The sequence below is a fragment of the Lingula anatina genome, chromosome 3 (assembly GCF_051362555.1).
Source record: "Lingula anatina isolate TDL-2025a chromosome 3, LinAna3.0, whole genome shotgun sequence".
Taxonomy (NCBI): domain Eukaryota; kingdom Metazoa; phylum Brachiopoda; class Lingulata; order Lingulida; family Lingulidae; genus Lingula; species Lingula anatina.
The window spans coordinates 21,133,683-21,153,282 of NC_141769.1; the positions used below are offsets into that span (position 1 = coordinate 21,133,683).

Sequence of the window (19,600 nt, forward strand, 5' to 3'; positions counted from 1 at the left end):
AAATTTAAAGCAAAACAAAAATCAGGCATGTTGCTAGTAGGACAAATGTTGCAAAGGCACTGGAAAAAAATGTAAAAAAAAATGGTTTTACAGTTATGATCTGAGCAAATGTATTGGAGAGTCACAATGACAAACAATACAGGTTGAAAACTTACTTGGCATTTTGAGTAGTATCTGTGAGAGTGAGGATCTTGTGGAAGATGTCCAAACATTTGTAACCTTAAATAAAAAATACTGTATAATTAAGAGTGTACTCTGCATGCGTCAGAAGCGTCATGCTTCATGCCTCTGAGATGTGGGCTGCCACCAGTGACACTATTCAACGACTGCTCCGTAATGACCGAGCCATGATCAGATGGATCTGCAATGTCAAGCTAAAAGACGAGGCTAGCTCTGATTCTCTGCTCCTGAAGTTGGGTCTGCAGGACATTGAAGAAGTGCTGCGCCTCAGTAGACTCCGATGGTTCGGGCATATAGAGAGAAGCGATGGCTGGATTAACCGCGTGAGAGAAGTTGAAGTAGTGGAGGATAGAAAGAGGCCTTGCAGACCAAAGTTAGCTTGGAAGGACGTGGTGAGAAGAGACAGGGAAGCGCTTGGTCTAGTCGGCGAGGACCCTCAGGATAAATCAAGTTGGAGAGGAAGACTGCGTGTCAGACTGGCCCCACCCTCTGTTAAGGATTAATCCCGTCCAGTATAAAATAAACTCTGATGATGATGATAATGATGAAGAGATCAGAGGTACGTACTAATGCCTCTTGTGTTTGTAACACCAGCAGGATTAAATACATAAAATGTTCTTAGCCTGTACATCAAAAATTGAGCAAGCTGGACTCCTACATACCACAAGCATCCCATATACCTATAAATCTAGTGTCTCAGTGCTCACACTGGTAGCACAATAACCAATGAAACTAAAGGATTTTAAATTAGCCAATAAATCCTCATGCTAGAAATTAGAGGATCTCTCATCAAAAGCATCATAGAATCTTATGCAGTCTGTGCAATAAACCTTTTAGCTTACTGATCATTCAGACCACATCCGTTCAGTTTCCTTACATCTACTGGACAGGATCTACTGTTCGGATGAAATTTCAATAAGACTAGACATATCCTGTTATTGCATAAATATTAGTAAAAACAAGAAATGATTTTTTTAAATAAAAAAAACAACATAAGATTGAGTATATAGGACTTCCCATCCAAGTTCAATAGTAAATACATGATTTGGATATTTTAGAAGTGTGGTTCATGGTGAAAAGTAGGCCAAAGGTCAAATTTAAGGTCATATGAAGACTGTCATGTTATGAGTTATGTTATAAGTTCCTTTTCAAGATCAGGAGTAATTAAGGGGCATATCTCTGCCAGTTTTGGAGATATAAGGACTGGAAAATTTGCAAAGAGCAGTTTCTAGTGAAAAGTAGGTCAAAGGTCAATTGCAAGGTCACAGTTAGGTTGCCCCCATTTAACTTCCAATTCAGGTTCACTAGTAACTATGGGCATACTTCTGCTAAGTTGGAGTATTTCATGATCTTCACCTCTGAATATTGTGATGTATACTTTTTCATAAAGCGCAACTCTAACGATATGAAAAAAAAAAAACAGACACCTCATCTAGTTTTGTGCTTTACAAGCTCTACAAAATGAAAAAAAAACAAAAAAAAACAAGACGTCTCTAGCATTTACAGTTCCAAAATTAAAGAAAGTTTTCAGTTTCAGCATCTTATGGCTGCTTCTCCCATGATAATGTACCAATTGACCCCAAACTCATGAAGATGAAAGATGACCCCAAGTGTAACACCTGCCCATAATATTATTCCCAATTTTTGAAAATAATGGCCCGTTTGACCTTGAAAGAAAGGTCAAATCCAAGGAAATATTTGAAATCTCCATATGACTTTCGATAAGCCATCTATTAATAATTTTTTCACTACGACCCATACTCACACTAGACCCATACACCAACAAAGCCCAAACTTTACGTGGATGGAGTTGAGATTATGTTTGACCAAAACCCAAGAGATGGGTATGCAGGCTTTGTAGAATAAGAGGAGAAGAGGTAACGGTGACATGACGGCAGAGTCGGCAGCTGAGACAGACAAGATGGGTCCTGACTAAAACCATGTGAACCGCCAGCACTGCACTTGTTGCCCATAGTTCTTTTGGAATTATATTATAATAACAATAATAATAATAATAATAATAATAATAATAATAATATTTTGTGGAATGAAGCTGAACACAAAGTGTGAAATAACTACATATACCAGTTAATGCTTATCTAAAAACTAGACATAAAATACAAAACATACTAAGTCATTATATATAAAGATATACATAGAAACAGGGTAGATGACATATAGAAATGTTGGGGGCTGAAATATTTTTCATAAGTCACAATAACTTTCACCTAAACAACAGGTTAATCTTACATAAATCAGAAATTTAGATTATATTTTATAGAGTGAACAATACAGAAATGACTCTAAGTAGTACAAAATTAAATTTTGAAAATAAATAAATAAACTAGAGGATCAGAGAGGCGATACCGCCTCCGAATATTGTACCACCAGCTGGAGCAAGCGCATTCGTATAGACCCCCACATACGCAAAATAAGGGACACAGCCACCAGTCTTATGCTTGACAAGCTGTAAAAATGCAATCAACAAGAATTTTCAAAATACGCAAATAATATATATAACTTAAAATGGTACAATCAAAGTTAAGTTCATTGTAAGGTAGGTCAAAGGTCAATTTCAAGGTCACAGTAAATTTCCAGTATATGACTTCCTATTCAACTTCAATAGTAACTATGGACCTATCTCTGCCATGTTTGGAGTTAAAAGAGAAAGAAATTAGCAGAGTTCAGTTCATGATTATAAGTAGGTCAAAGGTCAATTTCAAGGTCACACTTATATTGCCAGTATATGACTTCCTATTCAAGTTCAATAGTAACTATGGACCTATCTCGCTAGTTTTGGAAATAAAAGGGAACCAAAATTTGCAAAGTTCAATTCATGATAAAAAGTAGGTCAAAGGTCAATTTCAAGGTCACATTTAGATTGCCAGTATATGACTTCCTATTCAACTTCAATAGTAACTATGGACCTATCTCTGCCAGGTTTGGAGTTAAAAGAGAAAGAAATTAGCAGAGTTCAGTTCATGGTGAAAAGTAGGTCAAAGGTCAATTTTAAGGTCACATTTAGATTGCCAGTATATGACTTCCTATTCAACTTCAATAGTAACTATGGACCTATCTCTGCTAGTTTTGGAGATAAAGGGAAGCAAAATTTTCCAAAGTTCAGTTTATGGTGAAAAGTAGGTCAAAGGTCAATTTTAAGGTCACATTTAGATTGCCAGTATATGACTTCCTATTCAACTTCAATAGTAACTATGGACCTATCTCTGCTAGTTTTGGAGATAAAGGGAAGCAAAATTTTCCAAAGTTCAGTTTATGGTGAAAAGTAGGTCAAAGGTCAATTTAAAGGTCACATTTAGAATGCCAGTATATGACTTCCTATTCCACTTCAATAGTAACTATGGACCTATCTCTGCCAGTTTTGGAGATAAAAGGGAACCAAAATTTGCAAAGTTCAATTCATGATAAAAAGTAGGTCAAAGGTCAATTTCAAGGTCACATTTAGATTGCCAGTACATGACTTCCTATTCAACTTCAATAGTAACTATGGACTTATCTCTGCCAGTTTTGGAGATAAAAGGGAGGCAAAATTTGCAAAGTTCAGTTCATGGTGAAAAGTAGGTCAAAGGTCAATTTCAAGGTCACAGTAAGATTGCCAGTACATGACTTCCTATTCAACTTCAATAGTAACTATGGACCTATCTCTGCCAGTTTTGGAGATATAAGGGACTAAATGTTATAATTTCGGAGTTACCTTAATGTGCCATAAATTTCCTACAGAAAAAATTAATTAAAATAAAGAAAAGGTCTTTTTGGTCAAAATTCTTGAAATGGGAGGTGCTCTGAAGTTCCAGAAGTTCAAATTTGATGAAATAATGTCATTTTTGACCACAAGTTGTCTGCTTTGCCAAGCCTTATGTTTTATTTTTCCGGAGTTCAAAATTTATTATCCATTACCGTACTTCACATTTTGCTTTCACCACCAATATGTACTTTTTGATACAGCGTAACTCGAAAACCCTATGGAATACAAAAAAACGGAGACCACCTACAGTGTTGGGCTTTACATGCTCTACAAAATGCAAAAAAGAATGGGTCTCTAGCATTAACGGTTCCCGAATTAGAGACAGTTTTCAGTTTCGGTATCTTATGGCCGCTACACCCGTGAAAATGCACCGATTGACCCCAAATTCACACAGATGAAAGATGACCTGAAGGGTAACATTTTCCAATAATATTATTGGTTAAGTTTGTGTGGTGTCTGAATAACAGCGCAAATAAATTTTTTTTCGAAAAAAAATTCATTTTTTTGAAAATTTTTGCCCGTTTGACCTTGAAATAAAGGTCAAAGGTCAAATCCAAGGGCATATTTGAAATCTACACATATGACTTTTGGAAAGCCGTCTGTAGAAATTTTTCCCATAATTCCTTCCGTAGGGTAGATAATTAGCATTTAATTTTGCCATTTTTGGACAAGGGTGCATTGCAATGAGTGCCACACCTAGACCCCAATACCGACAAAGCCCAAATTTTACGTGGAACGAGTTGAGATTATAGGTGACCTAAATCCAAGAGATGAGTACCGTCTAGGAGGAGAAGCGGTAACGGTAACATGGCGGCGGAGCCGGCGGAGCCGCAGGAGCCGGCGGAACGGACCGGACGGGACTAAAACCATGTGTACCGCCAGCGCTAACGCTGGTGGTACAATAAATAAATAAATAAGCAAATTATGCTACATTGACTCCCCTCAAAGAATTAAAAGAGATTTACATTTTAACATTTAGTATTTATATGGTAAATGTTAAGTGAAGACAAAAATATGGCACAGACTAGGACAGATATAGTGATCGTTTCTGTATTTGGAAATCATAACAAAACCAGGACAAAATCCAACAAAGAGCTTCATTTACCTCAGACCCATACACATACCTAGGGAGTCTCTTTGCTTAAAACTGATATATCTCCACTTGCGGTAGGCTGGGAAGACCTCCCTAAGGATGAACACCAAACATGGGCTTAGCTCTTGCAATCTCTGCAGCTGACTCAATGGCTAAAAGGACAGTAAAACACACACATATATATATATAAAATCAATACTTTTGTGAAAATGAGCCAATAAGGCTGATATTCAAACTTGACCTAAATTTTATGAATATTCTTCACTTCTGTTTTGAAGACAAAAGGTAAAACAGTTTTCACTTTATTTGTATAACACTGAAAGTGCAAGTTGACAATGCCGATGACAGATATATGCGAGGGTTATATGTACAGACACATCTATGTCTGTACATAAAAATGCTATTTTCTCAAGCAGTTAAAAATGATTTTTTAGTATGTTCATTAAGGGATCACTTGTCAATAGTGCTTTCTGAATTTTGCATTATTTGCCATGTATGATAGGTTTGTGAAATATATGGTTAAAAGTCCATGATGTGTCTGTACATAAAAAGTGAAGAACAATTTTAGATGACAGGTTCTGATGACAACAAGTTTATTGCCCACTAAATGCACATTCAATTACATTTGCAAACTCAGTAATACAAAATTTCTTATATTATATTATATTATATTATATTATATTATATTATATTATATTATATTATTATAATCCTATGTTATAGTAATAGACAGTTTGTCTCAATCTTGAAGTTAAATCAACACAAAGACTAACATGTATACAATATGATCATGATTTCCATGGCACACATATGAATTAAGTGCTATAAGTAAATTATAAACCTAGTTACTTTGATCACTGTCAGCAGTTGTCCACCTCAGGTATCTACTTACCATAATCATGTTTTCCATCAGTTGTAGCACACTAAGAGTGACAGGGTATCTGCCTAGAGGACATTCATTCCCAGCTAGAACAATACCATAACTGCCAGAATTGAGACCACTGCCACTGCAACATGAAGCAATACTTGGTCATTATTATATCCTTATTTTTCATATGTATTTCCTATATACACAGCTAATAAAGACAATAAACAGGCATTGAACAGATGTAGAAAGTACCCCCTCAGCCATGGTAATGTCATATCTATCTTTTCTATAACAATATTCAATTTGACCCAAGTTTTCATTTTTGCAATGTAATAGGTCACATGAGGTCCACATGACCACTGTCATATCATCTAGATAAAGGATCACCTCTGATGTATGGCTGCTTCTTGAAACATACCTAACAGCTTCTTCAACCAGGGTATAATTCTCCGTCCAAAATGGAAGAAGTCCAGTCTGCTGAATCAGATGCCAAACCTTTCAAATGAACAAAAATCACTCACTCAATCAACAATATGAAACAAATCAACCAAAACTAACAATTTATTAGGCAATGTTGTAAACAAGGCAGCAAAGCTGTCAAATGTACAGACAGAAAACAGAAAAAAAAAGATGCAAAATAGGTCCTTTTGTCAATTTGATGCAATAATAAATGCTTATAATAGCACAGTCAGTCAACACTGATTTTTAATCATGCACAACAGGTAACATGGTGCAAATCCAGAGATATTTTCTGACAGTATTCCAAAGTATCTTTGTTGATCCATCCTCCATTTTGATGGTCTTCCAACAGAAACGTGTTAATATAAACTTTAAAATCTGACTGTCTTCCAGGAGACCCAGAAGATGGTCTCAATCCAACCTTTCAATAAGATTACAGTTTCAGGACCACGAGAGTTAAAATTCACATGATGAAAGTCCCAATATATGAAAAATGATGACAGTGCATAAAATAATATTACAGCGTGTTTAAAGACATAAATACCAATACAACTGCTTATGTGGAAATACTGAAAATGTGCAGAGCCTCAGGTGGCTGGGAGTTAAAAATCACATCTTAAAAATGCCAGTGTTGGAGAAAAAATGAAAAAGAAAACAACAAAAATATAATTCCAATAAAGCTGCTATTCACTGCTTCCTTATTATGGACACTATGTTATCTAGCAGAGAGCTTAACCTTTGGGAGTTTACAGGGAAATATCAACAAGTGTGCTTTATGAAATTTCATTTAATGGCCGCTTAATTAGGCAAATGAGTTTATAGCACTGAAATTAGCCTAGTGAATACCCAAGGGGAATTTACAGACTGACCACACAAATTTGTCTATCAAAGGTCTTCAGGTCCATAAGTCACACCTTAAGAAAAGCAGAAAACAATAATACACAAAATAAAACAGGAGACTGCCATTTCTGATGCAATAATACATTATGTTTAACTGCACAGTCAACATCAAATTTTAATTATGCACAACAGGTAACACTGATGAAAGTAAAAGCATAAGGCTTCAGACCCATCAGATTTCAAGTTTACAATTAAAGTGCCAGAATGAGAAAAATGAAAATTTCACAAAAAATTCATAAATTTAATAATTAGCACTGGCTTTTGTTTGTAGCTTGAAAAGTACGTAGCACTGACTATTGCTTTTAACTTGAAATGTCTTTCAAAAGGCAGACATTGATACTAGTATACATTACAGTATATTACAGTACTGATCATATCACTAAACAAAACATTTAAATACATGTAAATTAAATACTTCTAATTTTTTGAGTTCTCTGTAGTTAATCAGATCATAACAATTTAGTTATATGTTAAAAGGGAGAATCATCCAGTTATTAAAATTTTCAAACAAAATATGTGAAAAATTTAATTTTCACAAAAACCTGTATAACTTCCAGAAGATTAAACCAATTGATTTATTTACCAAATGAAGATGGATTTTAGTCCTATGTTTCTTTTCTATTAGTTTGAGAACAGTAAGTAAAATGATTTTCCTTTAATGTTTACTATATGGCGACAGTGCTCAAAATAGGGGTTCCTTCCATTTTGATGCAAAATTACAATCATTAACAGCAAAATCAACAAAAATCTTAAACTATGAACTGCAGGTTACAAGGATATTTAGAAAATAGGACTAGTAAATGTCTTCAGGACTATAGAGGTTCAAGGTCACACCATGAAAACACCAAAATGTTAACAAAGGTACCCGTACTGAAATGAGTTTATTTTCATTTATAACACATTTTTGCATAAAACAAAATGATCAATTTACAGTCATTTTTATATGATCCACAAACAAAATTGTTGAGATAAGAAAAATATCAATAGGTAAATAGGTGAAAAAACAGCATAACTTTCATTGAAAAAAATGAAAAAACAGCATAAATTCCCTAAAAGTGACCCGATCATGCTGATTTTCGAACTTGACCTGCGTATTATGAATATTCATCAGTTCTGCAAGTTTCAAGCCAAAAGGTAAAATGGTTTTCCACTTATCGTGTTATCAGTGTTGTATAAATGCTAAAAACAGTGAAAAAACAGCATAAATTCCCTTAAAGTGACCCAATCATGCTGATTTTCGAACTTAAGCTGCATATTATGAATATTCATCAGTTCTGTAAGTATCAAGCCAAAAGGTAAAATGGTTTTCCACTTACCGTGTTATCGGTGTTGCATATATGCTGAAAAAAATGAAAAAAACAGCATAAATTCCCTAAAAGTGACCCGATCATGCTGATTTTCGAACTTGACCTGCGTATTATGAATATTCATCAGTTCTGTAAGTTTCAAACCAAAAGGTAAAATGGTTCTCCACTTATCGTGTTATTGGTGCTGCATATATGCTGAAGAAAGTGAAAAAAACAGTATAAATTCCCTAAAAATGACCCAATCATGCTGATTTTCGAACTTGACCTGCGTATTATGAATATTCATCAGTTCTGTAAGTTTCAAACCAAAGGAAAAAACAGTTTTCCACTTATCGTGTTATCGGTGCTGCATATATGCTGAAAAAAGTGAAATAATTATAAAATATTTGTATCACAGATATTCAGAAAATGTGACTAGCAAAGGTCTTCAGGCCCATGGAACTTCAAAGTCACGCCTTGATAATGCCAAAATGTAAACAAGACAGCACTGTTCTGAAATGGGTTTATTTCCATTTTTAACACTTTTTTAACATAAAACATAATAAACATTTTACTGCCATTTTTATATGTCCAACTAAGAAAATTGATGAGATGGGAAAAGTATCAATAGAACAGTGTTAAATGTCCAATTTCCTCCATTCTGAGATTCTGAACATAGTGGATGATTGAATCTGACAAACTGCAATGATATGAGTTTATTTCCATTTTTGACACTTTATTACACAATACATGATAACAAGTTTACCATGTTTTTGACATAATCAACTAACAATGTTGTAAAGATGCAGGAAATATCAAACAAACACTTTTAGGCATCTTATTAGTTAAATAATGAGACTGTTAACATGCCTAATAATTGAATCTGAGGAAATGTGAAAAAACAGTATAACTTCTTAAGTAATGGCCCGATTATGCTTATTTTCGAACTCAACCTGCGTTTTAGTAAGATTGATCACTCCTGTGAGTATAATTACAATTGGCCAATCCATTTTTCTTATATTGTGTTATCAGTGTTGCATTTATATTGAAAATAGTGAAAAAACAGCATAAATTACCTAAAAGTGACCCGATCATGCTGATTTTCGAACTTGACCTGCGTATTATGAATATTCATCAGTTCTGTAAGTTTCAAGTCAAAAGGTAAAATGGTTTTCCACTTATTGTGTTATCGGTGCTGCATATATGCTGAAAAAAGTGAAAAAACAGCATAAATTCCCTAAAAGTGACCCGATCATGCTGATTTTCGAACTTGACCTGTGTATTATGAATATTCATCAGTTCTGCAAGTTTCAAGTCAAAAGGTAAAATGGTTTTCCACTTATCGTATTATCGGTAAAAGTGCACGGCGACGGCGACGACGGTGACGACAGCGACGACGGCGACAACAGACGCAGATGATGGCTATATGTACAGACACATCTGTGTCTGTACATAAAAATCACAAACATTCCAGACATTTTACAGCATTAATTCAAGTACTTTTTATGTTTTTTTGACTGAAAATGAGGGCAATTTACTTTCATTTATAAGTGTACATACCAAATTTACACACTGAAAATCCCAATAAAAAATGCTATTTCCTTATAGCGCTTAAAAATGTTTTTTTAGTATGTTCATTAAGGGACCACTTGTCAATAGTGCTTTCTGAATTTTGCATTATATACATTGTACACTGTTATCAATTTTAAATGACCCTTGAATTGACTTCTGTTATTGTAACTCTTATGAATAATCAAACGATGGTTCAATCAAACTGATTTTCAAAGTGGACCTGCATTTTACTGATACACATGTAATCAACAGTGCTGTAAGTTTGAATACAAAAGGTTAAAAGGATTTCCATTTATTGTGCTATCTCTGAAAGGTACAGCATCTGTATCTGTATGAACGGCAGATGCATGTCATGGATATATGTACAGACAGGATTCGTCTGTACGTGTCCTTACATACTAACATATTTTATTCTTTGGGTGTGCCTGTTTAGGAGCACAAAATCTAAGATAGCTAGAGCATGATAGGGCAACAATGAGGGCAATTACCACTAATGGTGAAGTGATGACTTTATGTACAGGCACTTTGTGTTTGTCCATAAATATATATGGACCAATTCAATTATGCCGAATTTCAATTTCTAACTGACAATGAGACACATCCTGTATGTTTGAGACAAGTAAGAAGGTGAACAAAAGTGTCGTACAGAGACATGCAGCTACATGCAGTGATAACGCGGACACTCAGGTGATCATAATATATATACACTGTGAAAAACAAAAACCTTACCTCTCCTGGTTGTTCTTGGGCAAATATTGCCACAACATCCAAACATCTCCCTAATAAATCAATAGGAGGCGATGGCAGTGCACTGAACCTGGAAAATATTATACTTCAAACATTAGTAAATCAACTTCATGTTAAACTCACATAGCTATAAGATGTTTCATCTAATCAGTAAAAGTAATTTAACTATTCCCTTTGGTTATTAGCAATGTACTTGTGGAAACTAAAAGTGTGTTTTATGCAGGTACCTCAAGTTTGGAGGGGTGGACCATTTTTTATATCAGATAGTGGGGGTACTTCATGTTGAGCGAAAAACTATTTTACATTTACTTGGTACATCCACTGAATATAGAAACTATGGTGATGCTTGATATATATCTAATGTTGCCAATGAATGGGCTTTGGACAAAACGATGAAAACTAGCTCTCAAATTTAGCTTATATTGTTTCAAAAATCTTATAACGTTTTCATCTGAAGAGGGATCACTTTATACAAATCACTGGTATATAGTTCTGAGAAGCTATCCAAAAGTTAGCACAAGTATGTTACAATAAATGAAAAAAAAAAAGGCCCATTTCTTAATTATTTTGGTTTCAATTAAATGTGTTTATTTACACTAGTACATGTACTATTCCTGATCTATCTGCAGCTTTTAGCATTCAAACTGCCGTCTTGAGGCAAAGTTCTTCAGATGTCGCAGATATTAAAAAAAAGAAAACACTTTTTATTCAAAATTTTGACAAGACCCAAGAAAATGTATATCAAAGCTTATACCTATTAACATCATTTAGTTCTCTCTGGTGTCAAACTGCATGACTTCTGTCTCTAACACCTCTCATCAATATCTTTGAGAAAAGCAGTGATGCTTCATTTACTCTAATACCTTTTCGTAAATGACCAACAGATGTTTGAGAAACTGTTACCCATTTTTACTCAACATCTAAACTTTAATTTGGAAAGTTACCTGTGTATGATGGTAAAAAACGATTCCACAATATGAGCCAACTGTTGTGCAAGGTTTGAGTTTGACCTAATGACTGCATGGACAAGCTCTGCAATCTCCTGTACCCTGGTCAGACTCTCATTTGACACAAGACCTGAAACAACATACATCAAATACAACATTATAATGATTAACTACTATACTTCAGTAAAATACTGTTGCCCATTAAACATACAGCCCATTAAACATACAGAACCTCTGAAGACAAGCAAGGCTTCATGGATTCAGCACTCACAGAAATCTTGCACAAAGTTAGTTCACATGCTTTTTTATAAATCTCACTGAATAAAATTTTAACAAACCTAATCTTATGCTTAATTAAGAAGCTCTCTCTCTCTCTCTGTTAATATTTTCAAATTTAGATCTATCAAAACAACTGTTACATGTCAACATCATGACTCTATAGGAATCCAAAAGGACTCTGTTGGATTCTAAAAGTATTCTTTCAGAAAATGGGGTCATATAATATTCATGGGGTAAAAAAATCAGATCAACGACACCACAGACAGATTGAACTGAAAATATACAGATACATAGTGTCTATATAAAAACTTAATGGACTCTAAGCAAATTTATCACACGACTAGTTAATTTGCTATTGGTTTGTAAACATACCTGCACCATGAGATATTTGCTGATTTAAGCTCTGTACCTCACACAGCATCAGCTGCCAGCCACTGTAACTGGTCTCCCATTGGATGACAGGGGCACCATCACCTACACAATAGCAACAGCATAAAAAGCATCATAAAATGGGGCATCATAAAATAAATCCCCAACACAAAGGAGGAACCAACACCTATGCAACCTGTCTAGATGAAAAATTGTTAATTATGCTAACGCCAGATACTCTAAATGAAAGAACAGAAATTATAACTATGTGTTGTCAAGCCATTAAAAAAACATTTGAAACATCATTTTAAATAAACACCTCCTGATGATCAGGCATACCCTATGGGTATGTCATTGAAACTCAAGAGTTGAGGTTCACATGTCTCGTTTTTTAATTTATTTACTTTTAATTGTGTATATATATATATATATAAATATATATATAATTTTTATATTTGTCTAATGTTACATTTTCCAAAATTTAAGATTATGAAGCAAAATACAATGCATATTCTATGCGGAAAGCGTGCTCACAAGATCGGTGCCATGTTGCCTATGTCTCAATGTTGTTACCCAGTATGGTATATATAAAATATAAAATACCTGTTTGTAACAACATCCCTTGTGTATTGGCTGGAATAACCAATGTTTCTGAAATGGATAAGTACCATTTTTTAACTAGAGGATCAGAGAGGCGATACCACCTCCAGATATTGTACCACCAGCTGGAGTAAGCGCATTCATATGGAAACCCCTCCAAAAAGGGACACCACCACCAGTCTTGTGCTTGACAAGCTCTATAAAATTAAATCAAGAAGAGTTCTCAAAATATACAAAAAAACATAACTAAAAATGGTACAATCAAGCAGATTTTAAAATTGACCTGTATTTTCCAACATTGATCAGTCCTGTGATTTTCTAGACAAATGAAGATGTGAGGGGCAGGAAAATATGCAAAGTTCAGTTCATGGTGAAAAAGTAGGCCAAAGGTCAATTTTAAGGTCACAGTTAGATTGCCAGTATATGACTTCCTATACAAGTTTAACTAGTATTTACGGTTCCAGAAATAGAGAGAGTTTTCAGTTTTGGCATCTAACGGCTGCTTCTCCAGTAAAAATGCACTGATTGACCCCAAACTCCCAAAGATGAAAGTAGTTCCTAATTATAACCCCCCACTGTAATATCAGAGCTTAGGTCTATGAAGTTTCTAAAAATTGGCACAAACAAATATATTTTTGCAAAAAATTCCCATTTTTAGAAAATTTTGGCCCGTTTGACCTTGCAATAAAGGTCAAAGGTCAAATCCAAGGGCATATTTGGAATCTTCATATACGATTTTTTTTTAGACTTCTTTAATAATTTTTCCCATAATTTCTTTGATTTTGGAAATATTTGGCATTGAATTTTCAAAAATTTTGACAAGGGTGTGTTTCAACTAGCTTCACGCCCAGGCCAATGCACTGACTGAGACAAAAAGAACAGGGGGTTCAGGTTGAGATTATATGTAACTTAAATCCAAGAGATGGGGACATGGGTGCTTGTGGTCTTGGAGGAGAAGTGGTAATGGTGACTTGTATCCCGCGCCAGTACACGGAGGTGGCGGAGCTGTATGAGACGGGTCGGGACTAAAACCATGAGTACCATCAGCGTACACGCTGGTGGTACTAATAATACCAAGACAAGTCTGTAATCCCTCCCCTATGCTATTGTATCAACAGATCGGGACATCAAACTGAGCTAGACATTCAAAATTGCAATTCTGACGTTCCATCAAACTAAGGCATTATTTTGCTTATTTCCTGATAATATAAGACGGAGCCTTTCAAAAAGATTTTCTAACACCAGATTGTAATACTTGTACTTTTATCATTCACTTTTAAAATGTAGCAATTTTCACTTTTAAAATATAAACATTCAAATAAAAAAAATTAATTTCATCTGTTTTAGGATAAACAATACAAAGCTCCAACATAACAAGAAAAAACTTTCAAATTGGACTACAGCAAACCTCTTTATAAACAGTATGGCATGCATCACAGGTTAAAACCTGGGGTGGTTTTATTTCACTAAATAAAAGTATACTGAGTATAAGAATATGTAGTTATTCAATATTTATACTTAACAAGGCTACCTAATATATTATCATTTCAATTACCCAATCATTTGCTTTATTCTTGAGAATTAAGAAAAGCTGTAGCTGAATCTGAATGTCAGTGAAATCACACCCAATCTGATTTTTAGGTCAGGATCCCATGGAAAATGCAGATGCTTTAGATATTTTAAGTGTGACATTTAATATGTTATGCTGATGATCATTTCATAAACAAAGTGAATTCTGAAAATAGGGCATTTTATAAAATAATGTCACTGGGTGTCAATTTTCCAGGCTTAGATACAAAACCCAAAACCTTTTAGCAATCTATTTTAACTCCAGTGATATTTTATGGTCATTAAGCCTTATGCACTATGTCAAAGCATTTAAAGATTATTGATAAAATACAAAACAAACAAATAACACCCTTAAGTAAAGCTTTTAAAAAAATCATAAATTTTAACAGTCCTCTGTCCTATATTTTAACCTGAACACATTTCAGAATGATTTTATTACATATATTAGAACTAAACAAATAAATAAAATACTCAGTTAACATATCATCTGATTGTAATTGTTAAATATTCACTTCTGTAATAATTTTGCCATTTCTAGTTCAAATTTAATTTATGCACAAAACATCAGGTAACATAATGGCATTTGAAAAAACAATCAAATGATGAATTCACAAATAACACTGATCTATCAAATATTCCTAACCACTGAGGTCCCCATTATCAGAAATTGGAACTTTTGATTGATTTGAAAATTTCATATATTCAGGACACAATTACCACACATTTGTTTGACTCCACACTGAAGGCTAACACAGGGTACATATTACCCATGCACTTAGTAAAGACTTAAACATTTCATTGGCTAGTTTGTGAATGGACACATACCAATTTTTTATTGCTTATGTGTAGGTTTTGCACTGTGGACAAGTTTTCTGTCCATAATTTCCAGTCCATAAACAAACATGTAGTATGAAGAAACACTGAGGATGAGACGTTATAAATACCTGTTCCATAAGGCATCTTTTGTTTTCTCAGTTGCCACACTAGATCATTAGTAGCCTCCAGTTCATCTGAAGCATATCTGTCCAGCCATTCTGTGTAGTACTGCAAATGTTGCAAGTGCCTGCTCACCTAGCAGAATTAGAGACTTTGTATTTTTAGAATGTGTTGTTTGTATCACTCTGAAATATTTATATAAATTATGTGCACACAAATTATTCAAGGTGGGAGAAGAAAGTAATGTGCACTAGTAGATCATGACACATGTGCAATGTAAAAGCACAGAAGCATGGTATAAGAATAAAGCAGCACTGGTATATTGTTAGTACTCTGGAATTTTCATTCATTTAAAACTTTGTGAATCAACATCACAATGTTCTAAACTAAAATTAATTTAACTGCACAAACTAGAATATTTCTTAGTTCACTTATCTGGCTTTTTTGTACCTTAGCAGCACTGTCACTATTGGCTGAGGCCAAGGCAGTTGCCAGCTGCAGCAGAGGTCTAAACTGCAGAGGGAAATAACAACACACAGCTTGAAACAGAGGGCCAATGCCTTCCTGGAGGCCCTGAAATAACAGAAAACATCAAATTTCATATGCTTCAGTGCATGTTAAATGATATAACAACCATTTGGATAATGACAGATCACAGAATAACAAGATTGTTGTCTAATATAATATATTTATTTTTGTAATACATCCCACAATACTACAATGAACATTTGATGCCATCAAATGTCACCTTAGAAAGCAATACATAATACATAACAAGCAAAACACAGAAAGAAGACTCACTTGACCTTGACATTTATGCAAACACAGATGCTTGACAGGTTGTAAAAAGAGTAAAATTGAGACAGGAGACACAAATTTCCCACCTGAAAGTCATATTTGTTAAATGGATCTTAATGATAAATGTGGAGAATGCTTGGATGAAATCTCTGGAGTGTGTACAACAATGGGACAGATAAGAAAATGTCATCCAGTCACTTTTCAGAAACTTGGTCAGGGATTGCATGTACCATGGATAAGGTCCTGTGGTGTCATATCACCTGCTACAAGGCATTTATAAACAAGTGCTGGCTTGACATGGCTTCAACAACCTGTAGGCAGCTAGGTGGGGCTGGGAAAAGGTCCACTCTGGGTAAATTTGATCTAGGTAAACAAAGGTTTCATGACAAAAGACCCACATTTTCAGAAAAAAAAAAAACTTTTGCAATTACTGGCTACAGGCCTCTTTGGGCTATCTCAGATTATACATCATTCATGTTTAATCACTCTTAACTGCCTACCTTATCCCAAAAATCCTCTGCCACGCATGTCTGGGATAGAACTTCGGCAACAATGTCATACAGGGCCTGAGAAGTAAAAAAATAATAATAATATCAATTAATTTATATAGCGGCTTCAAAATAAGTTAATATTGGTATTTAAATAAGCCTATTGTTGGATAAACGTACTGTGTGTGTGTGTGTGTGTGTGTGTGTGTGTGTGTGTGAGAGAGAGAATGTGTGTGTATGTGTGAAGTTTGATAGTTCAAAAAAAGTCTTATGCTCACTGCCAAGTACATAAATAGAGAAATAGAGAAAAAGAAAAAGAACAGTGACTGTTGCACCCTATATGTTTAAAATCACATTTCAAAGGTCTTCTGTCTTCTGGCATGGGTCTTCCAGAAAACAGTCACAATATTTCAAATTTGCATTGATGGGCATCTTTTCTATCTAAAGACAAAAATGGAGGATGGATCAACAAAATTAATTTGGAAGACTGTCAAAAAAAAAAAATAAATAAATAAATTGAAAAAGCCAATATGTGTCAGTGAAAATTCATAAAAAACTGCAAATTTGCTTCTAGAAGAGAATGCAGACTGGTCTCCAACTCAAGCTGCATTTCAGTCCTATGAATCTTTTCAGTAAGTTTGACAATCACAAGTAACATGGTTTTCCTTAAATGGCCATTATGATGACAGTGTTCCAAAAAGAATTTCCTCAATTTTGATGCAATATTACATAATGCTGACCATCAATTTCATTAATAAAATATAAATATAAGGGATATTCAGAAAACGTGACTAACAAAGGTCTTCAGACCCTCAGGACTTCAAAGTTACACCTTGAAAATGCCAATATGTGAAATATTAAAATTTCACAAAAAAACTGAAAAACAGAAAAACTGGAGGATCAAAGAGGTGATACTGCCTCCAGGTATTGTACCACCAGCTTGAGTAAAAGCATTCATTTTCCCATTTGTATCCTCTTGGAGAACATCAAACAAGACAAAAGCCAGAATTAAGATGCCAATGAAGAACATAAATGTGAAAATAAAACCTAAAATAGCCTGTAGTCCAAGATTTGTTAACAATGTTGATGACCATTTCATTATTTTGTTTAACTCAAGAATTAAATGTTACACTGTATAATACAACACAACTTGATTCTTATATCTTCTTTGTAACTGTTTAGGAAGTCTGATCACTTCACCAAAGTTTTTTTTATAGAAAATCAAACATTAACAAAATTATGGGACAACATATTTAGGGAGCTGTGTATTTACAATCACTGGCAATTGAAGTTTTTCACCTCTCTCTCTCTCTCTATATATATATATATATATACCTCAGTGTCTCCCAGCGTGTCCTTCTCAAAGGTCTTCAGTACAATAGTTAACAGTCCATACACTATGGAATGGCTCATCTCAGACAACTGAAATAATGATCAAACAATAAATGCCATTTATGTAGACTAGTCCTTCATACTACAGAGATACATATAGTAAAATATAATACATATATAAAATATAATGGAAAAGTATCCTCTCCTCTCTTTCTCTCTCTCTCATAGACACCCACACATATAATTAAAATTTTCAAAACAGAAAATAATATATAATTCCAATCTTATCGGGTATATCAGCTCCAAGGGTTGGTATGGAAGTTTTTTCAGTCCTAATAAAATCATGTGCAATTTCACTCTTGGTTTCACACCATAGTTTAAAATGAATTGTATGTATGTATGTATGCATGTATGTATGTATGTATGTATGTATGTAAGTACTATAAGTAAGTAACTAACTAACTAACTAACTAACTAGCACCAAGATGGTCTGAATCTGAACTTCAGATCAGAAAGATTAATGATCTGACGTTATCTTATTCAATACTTGTCAACATTGACAATTTAAGAGAGGTAGATTTCCTTGTGTGCCCTATCTCTCCCACACACACACACACACACACACACACACACACACACACACACACAACTTTATCAGATTTTTATATCAAGTCTTTCAATGTTTGACATGCAATATATCTATATAACATATCTAGTAAAGTGCCATAAGCAGATTTACAACTTAGCTGTAGCAAAAGCCTGTTTTCATCAATAATTGAAACAAGTTAATTCTTGCACTGTGACATTACAGTGTCCATCATGTCGCTTTCATCAGTGATAGTACAGCATTAAGACCAACATTAAAAGGTTCCTTTAAACTTTCTTTCAACTTTTAAAAAGTGCAAGTTCATGCATCAGGAACTTAGCAAACAAAAGAAACCAGGGGAGATATCATGCCTACCAAACTACCAGACGTGGTACCTTAGGTTCCAGAATTCACCAGTAGATCAGATTGCACTACCAATTTTGAAGGTGTGTATCAGTATGCATTTCACAGTATCATACCCCTGGAGAAATTTTGTTCAATGACCTGTCCTACCTGTCATCTGGGTATTGCGACTCATTTTCATCAAGTAGTAGTCATAAGAATACAATAATATGGCAACAGGTGATTTTGAATTTACATAAGCAAACTATTATTTAAACTGTAAATTACTTTCATCTTGTAACACCAGCAGAAAACTCTCATCATACATGTTTGCTCCGTGAAACACATCCATCCCAGTGGCCATGAAAACTTAATTTAACCCCTAACAGGCTATGCCTCCCCTGACAGAATTAGATCTACCATACTTAATTAATATTAAAAGATTGCACCTAGTTATTTGAATAACTTCGTGGCTATGTTCAAACT

General features: G+C 34.3%; 1 protein-coding gene across 3 annotated transcripts in view; it reads right to left on the bottom strand.

Moving 5' to 3' along the window:
• LOC106180564 (nucleoporin NUP188-like) overlaps positions 1-19,600 on the bottom strand; it is a 79,022-nt gene that overhangs the window by 43,073 nt on the left and 16,349 nt on the right. For all 3 annotated transcript variants that reach the window (XM_087009794.1, XM_087009792.1, XM_087009791.1), the window contains exons 14-25: positions 18,190-18,276; positions 16,867-16,932; positions 16,019-16,141; positions 15,577-15,703; positions 13,067-13,114; positions 12,467-12,568; positions 11,813-11,945; positions 10,851-10,938; positions 6,323-6,399; positions 5,929-6,043; positions 5,068-5,188; positions 156-219 (exon numbers count right to left, since the gene is read on the bottom strand). In XM_087009794.1, the coding sequence (XP_086865920.1) occupies positions 156-219; positions 5,068-5,188; positions 5,929-6,043; positions 6,323-6,399; positions 10,851-10,938; positions 11,813-11,945; positions 12,467-12,568; positions 13,067-13,114; positions 15,577-15,703; positions 16,019-16,141; positions 16,867-16,932; positions 18,190-18,276 (1,151 nt within the window). The remainder of the gene's footprint in view (positions 1-155; positions 220-5,067; positions 5,189-5,928; positions 6,044-6,322; positions 6,400-10,850; positions 10,939-11,812; positions 11,946-12,466; positions 12,569-13,066; positions 13,115-15,576; positions 15,704-16,018; positions 16,142-16,866; positions 16,933-18,189; positions 18,277-19,600) is intronic.